The sequence below is a fragment of the Phocoena phocoena genome, chromosome 1 (genome assembly GCF_963924675.1).
Source record: "Phocoena phocoena chromosome 1, mPhoPho1.1, whole genome shotgun sequence".
Classification (NCBI taxonomy): Eukaryota; Metazoa; Chordata; class Mammalia; order Artiodactyla; family Phocoenidae; genus Phocoena; species Phocoena phocoena.
The window spans coordinates 103,039,997-103,056,140 of NC_089219.1; the positions used below are offsets into that span (position 1 = coordinate 103,039,997).

Below are 16,144 nucleotides of genomic sequence, written 5' to 3' on the forward strand. Positions count from 1 at the left end.
CCCTGTTGGCTTCCCTGACTGCCCATCTGTGGTGCAAGGGGATCCTGGCATCCAGGGTCTTGTTACTGTGCCAGCCTGTCTTCCTAGCCTTATACCCATCCAGGCTTATGTTAGGTGAATTCAGTACTTCTCTTCTGCCTACATATTTGGGAAGGCTGTTCCCTTCCCACCCCGTCAATCCCGATAGTTCTTCAAGGTTGGTTTTCTCAGGGCTTGTCCCCGTGTGATCTCACCCTCCTGGGCGTGTGCAGTAGCCGCCTTCCTTGGCCATTGTCGTCACTTCTCGCATAGATTGTTATTTTCAGAGCATGGACCACGACATCTGTTTTGACTTTGTGTCTCCAGCCCCCTGCACAGAGCTGGCACAAAACAGGGGCAAGTCTTATCCAAGGTGAATTCTGTCATCTTGGGCCGTTGTTCGTTAAGAGGAGGCCAGGAGGATCAGAGCTCTCTAAAAGGCCCAAATGGAAAATCTCTGCACAATCTCAGCCTGCAACAGGCTGGTGGTGCCTCAGGGCATCCTTTGCTATGACAAGAGAACTTGTTCCCAATAGGTTCTACCCAGCGTGGAAGGTGGCTTAGTTACAAGGGTCCCCAAGTCAAACGAGGTCATCTTCTAGCATGTGGAGGACACACGAGACAGGAAGAGGAGGAGGAGATGCCAGAGCTCTGTCTTGGGACAGCCTTCCTCCAGTGGTTGCTGCGGGAAGCTGGTAGTCAAGAAAGCGTCAGCCTCCTTTGGAGGCCGCCTGGGGAGCCTGTTTCCAGGCTCGGGGCTGTGGCAGCAGCCCCTGGGCCCCCAAAGGCCTTGGATCTCTGCTGGGGTTGAGCTTCTTGTTCCCCAGGTCTGGGACTCAGTGCACTCCTGACTGCCCCAAGCCCCCACTGTCAGAGACCACATTCGGGGGATGATTGAACTGGTTGTGACCCACACCGGCAGTTCTTTATCTTCAGGTGCCAGGACATCAGACAGATAAACTTGAGCGAGCTTCTTAAATAACTTTAGAAACGGAAGAAAGAAAATGTCCAGTTGCTCTGGCATCGTCAACAACAAAAAAATCTAAGCTGACCTACAAACCAGTTCTCATGGAAAACCCAACCGAAGGTGGCAGTCCGCTTTCTTCTGCCTCTCCGGGCCCCGAGCGCACAGCAGCGGGCTGTTTGTGTTCATCCTATGTTCTGTGTTCATGCTCGGCCGGCTACCCAGGACTGTACTTGGCTTCTCCTTTCAGGCTGATGAGTTCATTATCACTATGCTGACGTGCGGTTTCTTTTTCCTTTGAGTTGCGCGTACACGTATAAATTGTCACTTGCTTCTACTTCCAGACCTACCTGGTGGTTCTGTGCCTTCCCCTACTCTCTTCTCATCTTCGTGTATGACGAAGTCCGAAAGCTCATCATCAGGCGACGCCCTGGCGGTAAGAACAGGCATTTTGAGTTGGGGGTGCGGGCTGCAGAGGGGCGCCTGCGGGGCCGCTGGCTTTTGCTCTGTTTCCCTTGAAGTGTTTGGGCTCCTCCACAATCAGTCTGCTTGGCTAAGTCCATTGGAAGCCAACTGTAAACGGACTTGAGGCACAGCCCATCCTCAGAATGGAGATCGCAGTTGAGGTTTCAGAACTGACCAAATACAAACCAAATAGGATGCAGTGGAAACGTGGTCAGAAATCAAAACCATCTTTCCAATTAACACGTTACTCTTGAAAGCATTTAAATAAATACAGTTGAGGGCCCAGATTGAATTTGGGTCAAACACCCCACCCCACCCCCCCTGTTGGCTTTGTTCCCTTGAGGTCCATTCTTTCTGTCTTTCCCTCTGCCCCCTGCCGAGGAGGAAGACCCACTGTCACCTCTCTCTCTCTTTCTGTGCCCCCCCCCAGGCTGGGTAGAGAAGGAGACCTACTACTAGACCCCCTCCTGCACGCCGGAGAGCATCACGCCACACACTCTGCACCCACCCCCTCTTTGTGTACTTCAGTCTCGGAATTCGGAATTCTACCCTGGTAGGAAAGCACCGAAGCATGTGGGGAAGAAGCGAGATGTCCCGGAATGAAGCATGTAGCTATATGGGGGGGGAGGGGGGAGGGCTGCCCGAGAAACATCCGTCTGTGGGAACAACATCGGGGAAGGTTTTTATGTGCCTTGTTGTTTTTGTAAAAAGGAAAACTCGGAAAGACTGAAAGAATACATTTTATATCTGGATTTTTACAAATAAAGATGGCTATTATAATGGAATTGGTCTCATGCCCTCATCACTTCCATGGTCCAGATTTTCTTACGTGATCGGTCTGGAGCCGTGGTTCCCAGCACACGAGTCCCTGGCCAGGAGCTTCGTCGGCATCACTTGGAACTTGTTAGCACAGCAAAGCCGGGGCCACTGAACCAGAAGCTAAGTAGCAATCTGTTTAATAAGTCTCCAGGTGATTCTGATTTCACATTCAAGTTTAAGGACCACAGATGAAGGGGAAACTTTCTGCCCATGCTTTCGTGGTCTTGAGTAGGTGAGCTTACCTCCCCATTTTCCCGTGGGCCACTGCGGGTGGTATGGCTGGAACTCCCCCTGCTGCCTTCACATCTGCTTCTTGACGGACACACCCGTCACGAGAAGGATTTTCAGACCCTCAGGGGAGGGCCTCCTCTTCCCGTCCTGGTCACAGCCCCACCTGTGGTCTCTTAGATCGTCACCGCCACCACGACAGCCTCAAGCGTCTCTAGACGAAGATCTGTCTGAGAAGCAGAAACCTACCTATTACGCACAGTCTGTTAGGACATCACAAAGTGCTTCCCTTCCTCGTAACTCGTTCCTAATTTAGCGTCGAATGGCTCCATTTCAGAGAGTGCTTATTTTCCAGAAGCTACTTAAGAAAAAAAGGTGAAAGATCTGTTTACTTCAAGGTCAAGTATACCTCCGGCTTTCAAAGAGTGAGTGTAGAAGGCCCCCTCAAGTCCCATCGCTCAGTAATCCATCCTGCGTGCTGTTAACTACCTGTACTTGAAGGCTGTCCTTGCTTCAGGCCAATGCAATGAGGAGTCCTTACTTCTGGCACCAATGATCATGGCCTGCCAGGTGGTCATAGATTGGGTTCGAGTATTTTTTCTCTGAAAAGCTTAATTCATTGCTCATGCCTCTTGTGCTCACTTCCAAGCTGTGCAGATGGGGAGGGAACGGCTGACGCCCACATCCCAGCCAGTCATTACCCCCAGCCTCTCCTGCTAGGGGCACTGGGAGGGCCAGGTGGTCAGTGCCGCCTTAGTCCAACCCACCAGTCTTCCCTTCTTTCTCGGGGCGCTTTCTTCCAGGATGATCTCTGTGCCTGTAGGCAAGTCATTCTTAAAGAGACACTCGTTCAGCCGAACATAAGGAAACTAGGATAAAGCTAAGAACCAACGGAGATCTCAGGCTCAGGGCTGGTGGTTACTGAGTCCTCCCTGAGGACATAGCTCTGAGGGCAAGAATGAGGCCGCCCCATGTGCTTAGGCTGGTACAGCCTTGTCAGAGGCTTGCTGGCCTCTCCTCTACTCCCTACACGTCTGTACCCCTGATGAAGGTCATGGGTATTCCCTACCTAGAGGCATTTGAAGCAGCCTGAGACCGTAGACTCTGGAGGTGACCCCGGATAGCTTTCTGGCCAGGCCTCTGTGCAGCCCTGGACTTCTGGGAACACGGCGGGGAAGGCAGAGCAGGACGAGGGCAGAGCGGAACCTCCCGCTGTCTTTCCACCAGGATACCTCTGCCCTTTCTCTGTTGGACAATCCCTTGAATAAAAAGTTTTACGAGCCAAACATTTGATCTAGAGGCCGCAGATGAGCAACAGGCAAAGCTGGCACCAAAGCCAGGCCTCCCAAAGGGCCAGATTTCCCCAAGCTTCCTGCACGCGGCAAGAGTAAGTGCCCGGGCCTCCTCATACGCCTTTACATTCACCCACTAACTTCAGCCCCGTCCGGAGGAGCTAAAATTTGCTCCAGAACAATGGAAACGGTCTACCCCACAAATACGCAGCTGAGCCCCCTTGACTCCCACCCTCCCCTCCCCTGCAATGCCCTCCAGACACCCCCAGGGTCATGCCCTCTTGGTCACACTCTGTGATGCCCTCCCGACACTTTCGACCACCTGCCCCTTTGGCCACGTCGATAATCTGAGCTCTTGCCATTTTCAACATCCTTACTGCTTCCTTATCTCTTTAGCTCTCACCCTCCTTCCTTTGATGGACAAGCTTCTAAGGAGAGTGCCCATCACTTCATCCCTCTGCCTCCTGCCGGCTCCCATTAACACTGGTCCACCGAAGTTGTCCTGGTTGAGGTCGTCACTGATCTGACTGTTAATCCACTGGGCACTCGCCGGTCCTTCCTTGGCCTCTGCAGCACCTGTGACTCCATCACACGCCTCCTGAAACAGCCACCGTGTCTTTCCGACATCACCTCTGCCCTCTGCTCACCTTCCCCCTCATCTCCACCTGCCCCTTGGCTGCTCGGCAGGTCCTCACCCACTCCCGCCTCATATTCTTCCTGGGGTTTCACATCGGATCACCTACATGATGCTTCCCAACTCTCCGATCTGGTCCTCCCTCCTGAGCCCCAGACCCATAAATCCAGTTGTCTCCTGGACATCTGTATTTTTTCAGAAAGAGCACAGCACACTATAGAGTCTTAACCCCAGTAACAAACCCAAGTCTGAGGTCCCTCACAATGAACATGCTCTAGGCAAAGACATCTGTCGCCCTGTTGCCACTTTAGAACCCTGGAAGTCATGTGAGGCTTCTCTCCCCTACCTTGCTGTGGCCCTGCCACCCTGCCGGTCACCAACCACTGCTGGTTCCAGTTTGGTGGCTGAGAGCATGGGCTTTGCGTCTTAACACCCTGGACACAGTGGCCCTGTCGCTGACTGACCACAGTCTCTTTGTGCTTCATTTACTCTAGAATAAGGGTGGTGTTTCAGAGTTGTTAAAAGGATTATGTGAGATTATATGTAAAGGGATTAGCACAGCGGCTGGCACTATAAATCCTTGTCTCTGCCACCACTGCCTTTCACATCTGGGCATCAGGAACAGCTTCCTGACCGGTCTCCTTACTTTCTGCCTTCCTCTAATTCGGCAGCTCTCAAAGTGTCATTTCTAGGTCAGCATCACCTGGGAACTTATTAGAAAGTGTATTCTAATTCAGACCTCCTGAATCAGAAACTCTGGGGAGTGGGGAGAGAATGAGTGATCTGTTTTAATAAGCCTTCCAGGTGATTCTGACGCACGTCAAAATCTAAGAACCACTGCCCTGTGCCATCTTCCAAACTCCCCTTGGCTGCCTCTCACCAATGCATGTCTTCATCCTTGACCTCAGCACAGAAACCCATCTCTGCTCAGCCATCCAAACTCCTGGGCAGTACAAATGTGCTCCACACTGCTTCCCCTGCCATCCTACAAGTCCCCTTGGCATCCCACTTCCAACCCAACCTTGGCCCAACCTGCATTCTCCTGGCTAATCGACTCACCTTTGCAGATACTGTTCAGGCCTTTGTTCCCTGGGAAAGGTTCAATGGGCCCTCGTTTTTGCACACCTTACTGTTAGCCCCTAGGCCTCTGTTTATTGGTTTGTTCCCTTATCAGGGAACTAGAGTTCCTGAGTGTGTGGATCAGGCCACACCCACCCCAACATCTGGCACAATCAATGCTTGTTGAATGAATTAAAGCATGCTCTTTACCAGGCTTTTTTTTCCTGCTGCCCAAGCAGCCATATTTTTAACATTTCACCCTCGTCTCTTGAGTCTCTGTTTTTGGATCGGAATTGATACCACCCAAAGGAAATCCATGCCCAGGCTTGCCAGAGATCTATGAGTTAGGGTCTCTCTCCATCTCTCAAGACTCTGAAGTTGGAAATCAGAGAGTATTAAGAATGAGTCATGGGGCTTCCCTGGTGGCGCAGTGGTTGAGAGTCCGCCTGCCGATGCAGGGGACGCGGGTTCGTGCCCCGGTCCGGGAGGATCCCGCGTGCCGCGGAGCGGCTGGGCCCGTGAGCCATGGCCGCTGAGCCTGCGCGTGCGGAGCCTGTGCTCTGCAATGGGAGAGGCCACAGCAGTGAGAGGCCCCCATACCACAAAAACAAACAAACAAACAAAAAACCACCTCCTTTTCTAGCAGCTGAATGGGAAGGAGGACACCCCTTTCAGTTGTTATCTTCCTCGAAACTTCATTCTAAACGAATTCTCACGTTTCCCTTCTGAATCTATCTACCATCTCCATGTCCAAACTCCTCCTGATAAGACAGATTTATTGAGCGCTTAAATGTATACCAATTACCGTTTGTCAGTGGCATTTAACCCTCATGACATAACCCTTAGTCATGGAGGGAATTAGGATGGCCAGAAATGGACTAGGAGACCACGGCAAGTGACACAAGAAGGTAAACAAGGTGAGGAGATCTACACACAGACACTGAAGGAGACACAGGTCCTCGGACCTGCCTGGGTTCCAGAGCTTTCAAATCCCTGTCCTGAGCCTCAAATAATCTCACAAGAAACCCTTCCCACCCTCCAACTAGGTTGGAATCTCCTATTAGGTAGTTGATTAGTACTCTGCTTCTTCATAGAACTCACAGTTCTAACTATTTATTACTCACTTATGTAATAATCTAACATCCATTTTTGCCTGCTAACCTATAAGCCCTATGAGGTCCGGGAGCTGGTCTGTTCTTTTCCATTTTTTCCCTGGTGCTCAGTTCAACGCCTTAAAAAGAGAAGTTGGCACTTAGCACAGTGGCCAACACTCCCTATTTAAAGAGAAGGGCGGGTTCCGGCTCAAGAGGACGACGTAGGAAGATCCTGAATTCGCCTCCTCCCACAGACATGCCGAACCTACAGCTACATATGGAACAATTTCCTCTGAAAAAAAAAACCCTAAAAACTAGCTGAGCAACTCCTACACATCAGGCAAAGCACATTGAAGCAGAGAGGAAAGGCTGAGACACAATCTGGCCATAAACTCTACCCTCAGTGTGATGACCCACAATCAGGAAGGAATCTAAAATCCAGAGCTTCTCCCTGAGGAGCAAAGGCACCCCAACTTTAAGACCTGCATCTGAGAGACAAGCCCGCAAAACGTCTAGCTTGGAAAACCAACGGGGCTTGCGTCCACAAGACTCACAGGCTATAGTGAATGGAGAAACAGCTCTTAAAGGGCTCAGATGTTTGGACTCACTTACCCCAGATAACAGCGTGGAGCTGATTCGTCCAGACCTTATGTGAAAGAGGCTTATTTGCTTGCCTTAACGCATCAGCCTGAGGGCAGACATCTAATTTAACACACACCTAAGGGCCTGCAGGGTTCTTCCTAGGGATGAAGGCTGCTGGCAGGCACCATCTGCGCTCTTCCTCTGCCAGCTTGCTAGTATCTCCTGGGAAGGAACCTGTACCCTCCCCTCCAACACCCTGATTTTTGTGGCTGCCACCCAAGGAACACCTTTAGACCACCTGGCTCTGGTGGCCATTGAGACTTATGCTCAAGGGTCCCACAAAACTCTAACCAAGGGAGAAAGAGTTTTTAAACAGCCACCACCTCCGGGGCACGGCATGAGGCAACAGTCCAAGGAGCCCAGTGTTCCTATGAAAGAGGCCTATAGGCTGTGGCCTGAGGGTTCTAATTAGACACACATCTAAGGTCCTACAGAAATCCTTTCCAGAGATCTCAGGAGACGGGCCCTGGCTTTACACTCTCCATCTGCATACTTTACAGCACCAGTATCTCCTGGAGGGGAGCTTCTGCACATGACAGGTGCCCCAGGTTTTAGGTCTGGTGCCCAGGGGACACTCCTCGATTGCCTGGCTCTCATGGCCAGAAAGGCTTGCATCCTTGAGCTTCACAGGCCTATAACAATCAGAGAGAATGCGTTTGGCTGGCTACCACCCCACGGCACAGCGCAAACAGCAGACTGAAATATACACCCAGTCGCTCTGAGGAAGAGGCCTATTTTCTTGTCCTGGAACTTTAGCCTGAGGAGCAGACTTCTGGTCTGGCACACATCTAGGAGCTCACTAAGGTGAATTTGAGGGACGATGGAGGCCATCTTTGTGCTCTCCTTCTGCCTTGTTCCAGGTAACTGGTTTCTCCCAGAAAGGAACTTATACAATCATCTAGCATCCGCAGTTTTGCAACGGCTACCCAGAGGACATATCCACATCGCCTGGCTCTAATGGCCAGTGGGACTTATGTTTGTAGTCCCACAGGACTGTATAGTATTTGCATACTTTAAAATCTGCTGCCTGGGGCTTCCCTGGTGGCGCAGTGGTTGAGACTCTGCCTGCTAATGCAGGGGACACGAGCCCTGGTCTGGGAGGATCCCACATGCCGCGGAGCAACTACGCCCGTGAGCCACGACTACTGAGCTTGCGCGTCTGGAGTCTGTACTCCGCAACAAGAAAGGCCGCGATAGTGAGAGGCCCGCGCACTGTGATGAAGAGTGGCCCCCGCTTGCCACAACTAGAGAAAGCCCACGCACAGAAATGAAGACCCAATGCAGCCAAAAATAAATAAATTAAAAAAAAAATCTGCTGCCTGAGGGTCTGGCTTCCAGTCAGCCTGAATCTAGGTGCTGAGATCCTTTCCTTTGGGACACTGACAGGTCTTGGCATACCTTTAACTACTGGGAGCCACTAAAAATAGATTGCTTAGGCAATCACAGAAGTTTGAGAGACAACCGAGAGCTAGGGCAAGTTTGAACAATAAGGTTCATCTCCTACACGAGGCCACTCTTTCAAGACTGGGAGAGGTGGCTGTTTTATCTAATGCATAAAAGTCAACAGAAAGTCAAGGGAAATGAAGAAACAGAGGAATATGTTCCAAATGAAAGAACAAGATAAAATCGCAGAAAAAGTTCTTAAGGAAATAAAGATAAGTGATTTACCTGAAAAGAGTTCAAAATAATGGTCATAAAGATGTTCACCCAACTTGGGAGAAGAATGGATGAGCACAGTGAGAACTTCAACAAAGAGATATAAGAAAGTACCAGATAGAAGTCACAGAGCTGAAGAATACAATAACTGAACCGAAAAAAACACTAGTGGGGTTCAACAGCAGACTAGACGAAGTAAAGAAAGGATCAGTGAACTCAAAGACAGGACGGTGGAACCTACCCAATCAGAGCAGCAAATAGAAAAAAACAGGAAACAAAAACAACAGTGGCTTAAGGGACTTATAGGAAAACATCCAGTGGACTAATACTCACATTATAGAGGTCCAAGAAGGAGAAGAAAGGGAGAAAGGGGCAGAGAATGTATCTGAAGAAATAATGGTTGAAAACTTCCCTAACCTGTGTTAGGAAATGGACGTCCAGATCCTGGAAGCCCAGAGAGTTCTAAATAAGATGAACCCAAAGTGACCCACACCAAGACACATTATAATTAAAATGTCAAAAGTTAAAGACAGGGAGAGAATCTTAAAAGCAGCAGGAGAAAAACAATTTGTTGGTACAAGGGAAGCTCCATAAGGCTACCAACAGATTTTTCAGCAGAAACTTTGCAGGCCAGAAGGGAGTGGCATGATATATTTGAATTGCTGAAAGAAATACTTCTAAACAAGAATACTCTTATCCAGTAAAGTTGTCATTCAGAATTGAAGGAGAGTTGAAGAAGAGTTCTTTAGACAAGAAAAAGCTAAAGGAGTTCATCATCACAAAACTGGATTACAAGACATGTTAAGGGAACTTCTTTAAGCTGAAAAGGGTACTAATTATAACAGGAAAACATAAAAAAGTATAAATCTCACTAGTAAAGGTAAACATATAGTAAAAGTTAGAATAATCTAATGTAAAAATGGTGGATTAACCACTTATAAAGCTAGTATAAAGGTTAAAAGGTAAAAGTAGTAAAAAATGACTATAAATACAAAAATTAGTTAAGGGATAGACAAAATAAAAAGATGTAAAATGTGACATCAAAAACATAAAATACGGGCTTCCCTGGTGGCACAGTGGTTGAGAGTCCGCCTGCTGATGCAGGGGACACGGGTTCGTGCCCCGGTCCGGGAAGATCCCACATGCCGTGGAGCAGCTAGACCCGTGAGCCATGGCCGGTAAGCCTGCGCGCCCGGAGCCTGTGCTCTGCAACAGAAGAGGCCACAACAGTGAGAGGCCCACGTACCGCAAAAAAAAAAAAAAAAAAAAAAATTTGTTGTTTATATGCACTAATAAACTATCAGAAATAGAAATTAAGAAAACAGTTCCATTTACAAGGGCATCAAAAAGAATAAAATACTTAGGAATAAAATTAACTAAGAAGGTAAAAGACCTGTACATGGAAAACTATAAGACACTGATGAAAGAGATTGAAGAAGACACAAATAAATGAAAAAATATTCCATGCTCATGGATTGCAGGAATTAATACTGTTAAAATGTCCATAGTACCCAAAGCAATGAATAGATTCAATGCAATCCCTATCAAAATTCCAATGGCAGTTTTTGCAGAAATAGAACAAATAATCCTAAAATTTGCAAGAAACCACAAAAGACCTGGTATAGCCAAAGGAATCTTGAGAAAGAAGAACAAAGTTGGAGGAATCATGTGTCCTGATTTCAAACTACATTACAAAACTATAGTAATAAAACCAGTATGGTATTGTCATTAAAAACAGACATATACATCAATGAAACAGAATAGAGAGCCCAGAAATAAATCCATGCATATATGGTCAATTAATTTGCAACAAAGGAGCCAATGGTATACAGTAGGGAAAGGACAGTCTCTTCAACAAATGGTGTTGGGAAAACTGAATGGTCACATGCAAGAGAATGGAACTGGACTACTATTTTATACTACACACAAAAATTAACTAAAAATGGATTAAATATTTGAAAAAGACCTGAAACCATAAAACTCCTAAAAGAAAGCATAGGTGGTAAGCTCCTTGACATCAATCTGACTTACTGGATTTGACACCAAAAGCAGAGGCAACAAAAGCAAAATAAACAAGTGGGACTACATCAAAGCTTCTGCACAGTGAAGGAAACCATCAACAAAGTGGAAAAGGGAAACTACTGAATGAGAAAATATTCACAAATCATATATCTGATAAGAAGCTAATATACAAAATAAAAAAAGAACTCAATAGCAAAAACACAAATGATCCAATTATAAAATGGACAGAGGACCTGACTAGACGTTTTTCCAAAGAAGACATAGAGATGGCCAATATGTACTATTAAAGGTACTCAACATCACTGAAACATCATCAAGGAAATGCAAATCAAAACCACAATAAGTTATCACCTCACACCTGTTAGAATGGCTATTATCAAAAAGATAAGAAATATCAAGTGTTGGTAAGGATGTGGAGAAAAGGGAACCCTTGTGCATTGTTGGTGGGAATGTAAATTAGTGTAGCCATTATGCAAAACAGTGTGGAGTTTCCTCGAAAAATTAAAAATAGAACTACCATATGATTCAGCGATTCCACTCCTGGGTATTTATCCAAAGAAAATGAAAACACTAACTTGAAAAGATAAATGCATAACCTTGTTCACTGCAGCACCACATTTGACGCTTGAACAACATGGGGTTTGGGGTGACAACTCTCCACACAGTTGAAAACCCAAATAAAACTTCACAGTTCCTCCTCTGTATCCAAGGCTCTACATCCATGGATTCAACCACCCACAGATGGTATAGTACCATACACATATTTAGCAAAAATAATCCACATGTCAGTGGACCCACACAGTTAGTTCAAACCCATATTGTTCAAGGATCAACTTGGTAGGTAATATATGGAAACAACCTAAGCGTCCTTTGATATACACACATACACATGCACGATCGCACACACACACACACACACACACATACACACACACACACACACATAATGGAATATGACTCAGACATAAAGAAGAGTGGAATCTTGACATTTGCAACAACATACATGGACCTTGAGGGCATTATGCTACATGAAATGACTCAAAGACAAATGATCTCACTTAAATGTGGAATTTGCAAACCAAAACAAAACAGTTAACAGAGCTCATAGATAGAGAATAGATTAGTGGTTGCCAGAGGTGGGGGAGGGGGGGGCAGTGAAATGGGTGAAAGGGGTCAAAAGATATGAACTTCCAGTTATAAAAGAAATGTCATGGCAGTTACAGTGAATAATATTGTAGACCATATTTGAAAGTTGCTAATCATATATCTTAAAAGTTCTCATCACAAGAAAAAAGAATTTGTAACTATGTAAGTCTAAATAAACTAGACTTATTGTGGTGATCATTTCACAATACATACAAATACTGAACCATTATGTTGTACACCTGAAACTAATAATGTTTATTATACCTCAATAAAAAATAAATAAAATAAAATCATTTGATGTATCATAAATAAAGAGAAGGTCAGAGAGGCAGAGAGACTTGCCACGATCTCGTGTAGCTGAGAAGAAGAGGCAAGGCTTAGCTGGTGGGTCTCCTGCTCCCTGCCCTCTGGGAGGCCGACCCGGGCGTGCAGAGCTGCAGAAGTGAAGAGCCTCCTGGGTGGGCTTGTGCTTGATTGTGGGGCTGCCTGGCATCTGGGCTCAGAGAGTTTCAGGAGGTGGGTTTCTTTTCTTTTTTTTCTGTTTTGTTTGTTTGGGGGTTTTTTAATTAATTAATTTTATTTTTGGCTGTCTTTGTTGCTGCGTGTAGTCTTTCTCTAGTTGCGGCGAGCGGTGGCTTTTCTTGTTGTGGAGCACGGGCTCTAGGCACATGGGCTTCAGTAGTTGTGGCACTCGGGCTCAGTAGCTGTGGCTCACAGGTTTCAGTAGTTGTGGCGCACGGGCTTAGTTGCTCCGCGGCACGTGGGATCTTCCCGGACCAGGGCTCAAACCCATGTCCCCTGCATTGGCAGGCAAATTCTTAACCATTGTGCCACCAGGGAAGCCCGGGTTTCTTTTTTATTCCTTGTCCCTCTCAGTCTGTGTGCCTAGAAAGAAGGGGTCTCAGCAGTGGTTTGGGAAGTCTGTTTCCTCAGCTTGTTAAATGGGAGATCTGGACAAGTAACGGACTTTCTCCAAACCTCTCTTTCTGCCTGCACAGTGGAGGCAACTGCCTCTCCTACCATATGAGGGTGCTGTGAAGATTAAATGAAAAGAGCCCAACTCTTCATTAAAGGGGAACTCACTTCCCACATTCGCCCACCGGCACACTGGCACTGTGCCCCAAGTGTCCCCTGAAGACAAACCTAGGAGAGCAGACTTGGTGTTCCCAGAATAGAAATAGCTACATGGGCTAGGCAATGGCCCGAACTACAACCATTTTACAAATGAGAAAACTGAGGCTCAGAGAAGTGGAGTAACTTGCCTGAAGTCACACAGCTAAGAAGTGGCAGAGGTGGGCGAGTCTGCCTTGAACCCAGGCGGTTGAGCTCGGAGCCCAGACTCCTAAGACTCTGTACCTGGCCCATATTTAGCAAGTGCGACGGATGTGTTGGCGTTGTGACAGAAGGCTAGTGCCGGGGCCAAGAACTGGAGAAGGGCAGTTTTTATGGAAAACAAAGAATAGGGAAGGTTAGAGTTGGTGCTAAAACATAAGATCGTGGAAAGTTTCTTGGAAATTAAGCACACACTGTTGAACAGTTACTCAAATGGATTTGCCCCCAGGAGGTGCTGGGTGACTAAACCTGCAGTTTGCGTAACTGGGCAGCATGCAGGCAGGCAGCTCTAATCCCGGCCAGCTCTGTGCTGCCTCTCCCGTTAGGCTAGTGGCAGATCTGCTTCCCAGGCTGTGGCAGAACTGTGAGCTGAAGGATGGCGGGTCCCCTACGTCCTGCAGGCTCTGCATTGATGACTGCCCTTCCCAGCTCTGCCTTCTAGAGAAAGGAAGGATCCCTCCCTTCCAGCATTCCTGGCTGCCCTGGTGTGCTTAGTTTGTGTGCAGGAAAGCAAAGCTGTTTGAAGAGGTTGTTGAGTAACGCAAAGAATCTTTTTGTAGTGTAAATAATTGCTCCCTTTAAAACTAGTTGCAGGGTTTTAATTTTTTCCTAAAATGACAGACATGTGAGGACATTATTGCCAACAAAATACTGTCCCAGAAATGTAGTTTCATCCTTTACTATAATGAGTTCTGTGAGGGTTTCTCTCCCAAAGAACAGAGAGCGAAACACTCACAGCCAGTGCTTCACTACACATGTGTGTGCTGGGGGAGAGACCCAGAGTCTCGGCAGGTCACCTGTTTCAGTTCTCTTATCTCTGGTGCTAACAGGGCAGTATTTTCTAAAGGAAAGGGAACTGATGTTTATGGAACAGATACTATATGCCTACAGCACTCTTTGGGCTTTATACTAATTTCACTTAATCCTCTGAAGCAGATGGATAGATACTGTTCCCACTTCACAGAGAAGGGACTCTGAGGCTCAGAGAGATTTGTCACTTGTGAAAGGTGGTTGAGGAAGGGAGCACAGGTGTGTAAGCCTTGATTCTTTCTACCACATCAGGCTGCCTTCCTCTAAGGACATAAAAGCGCCCCATGTTGCCACTGGTAGATTTTATCCGGACGTACCCTAAAGCCAGGGACTCCTACACGCTCATGTCGGCTCACAGAGACTCATGGATCCACATGTGTGGGCATCCCTCCAGGTATACTTGTTCCAAAGCAGCAGGTAGGAAGTAGTTACAGCAGCAGCTCACTAGTTTTTCAGCAAACCATGCCCCCTTACCTCCTGAGCTCCCAGTGAGACCACACTTCCCAGCCTGCCTTGTGAGATGCAGCCAGGCTCCGATAGATCACTTCCAGGCCTGGCCCATAAACGCTTCCGTGTAAAGTCCTCACTCTCTTTCCACATCCACCTGTGAATGGAGGAAGTGACAGTAAGGCCCTAAAGCAGTGGTTCTCATCCTTGGCGGCACAATGAAATTACCTGGAGAGCTTTAATGATCTCCAGGACCGGGCTGCCTCCTAGACACGTTAAATCGGGAGCTCAGGAAGTGGAACCCAGCCATCAGGAGCTGGGTGATCCCTCTCTCTGCAGCCAAGTTAAGAAGTATTGCCCTAGAGCGGTGGTTCTCAGCGTGTGTACCCTGTCCGGCAGCATCAGCATCACCTGGGAACTTATAAGAAAATGCACATCCTCAGGCCCCATCCTAGACCTGCTGAGTCAGAACTCTGGGGAATCACGTTTTCACCTCTGCAGCGATTCTGATGCCCACTGAAGTTTGAGAGCCACTGCCCTAGAGGAAGGTAGCCGCAAGACCGAAGGAGCCTGGGTCCTGAGCTGCTGTATCAGGAATACCCGTATTGGAGTCTGAGTGAGAAATAAACTTTGATTTGTTAAGCCACTGGTTCAGTAGGTCAGTGTTTGCGTAGCTTAATAGAGAAAATGGAAGACCTGAAGGTGGGACCAAGCAGTGGCATGTGAGAGCTGGCTCCTACCAGCTCACTTGATTGATCCATTTTCGGGAATTTTGCAAGTCTAACAGAAGCTTGAAATTGGCGGAGGCTAGAATATTTACACCGTGGAAGTCGTCGAATGCCGCAAACCATGGCTTGTTTTCGCAGAGTGCCGGCTGTTAAACATTAACCAGCACACTGTTAGGCCCAAGTTTCAGCATGAGAAGGCAGCACGGTACGCCAACGCTGGGCTGTAATGAACCATCAAGAGAAATGCCACCAACGTGTGAAGCTCCCTAGACCCAGCCCGCTCTCAGGCTTTTCTGACAAACCCTGTCTTGGCCAAGTCCTTGTATTTAGAGCTTCTGGAAGCTGAGAGAGGGGGACTGTAGGAAGCAGAGGAGGTGAGTTGTCAGAACTTTCTTACAGGTTAAGAGTGATTGATAGATTCAGGGCAGGGTTTCCCAACCTTGGCGCCGTTGACATGTCGGGTCAGGTCATTCTTGCTTGTGGGGACTGTCCTCTGCTCTGGGCACCATTGCATGTTTAGCAGCACCCCTGGCCTCTACCCGCTAGATGCCATTAGTCACACACTCTCCCCCCAGGTATCGCCAAATGTCTCCTGGAAGGCAAAGCCACCCCCAGTTCAGAAGCGCTGATTAAGAACTACCTAGAAGGGAAGAGACACACCAAGGGGGAGGGCTGGGCTCAGCCTACCATCTCAGCCCCACAGCAATTTGAAGAAGATGCTCTTGGGTTCAATTGCAATCCCGTGCTGGTCTCCCACCGCTGTCTTTAGCAAGCTCTTTCCCTTGGTT

The 16,144-nt window shown here is 47.7% G+C and overlaps 1 protein-coding gene across 1 annotated transcript in view; it reads left to right on the forward strand.

Moving 5' to 3' along the window:
- Nucleotides 1-2,232, forward strand: part of ATP1A1 (ATPase Na+/K+ transporting subunit alpha 1) — a 33,119-nt gene extending 30,887 nt beyond the window's left edge. Inside the window, exons 22-23 of the mRNA XM_065892472.1 lie at nt 1,327-1,418; nt 1,878-2,232. Of these exons, the coding sequence (XP_065748544.1) occupies nt 1,327-1,418; nt 1,878-1,906 (121 nt within the window). The 3' untranslated portion in view covers nt 1,907-2,232. The remainder of the gene's footprint in view (nt 1-1,326; nt 1,419-1,877) is intronic.
- The last annotated feature ends 13,912 nt before the right edge of the window (nt 2,233-16,144 follow it).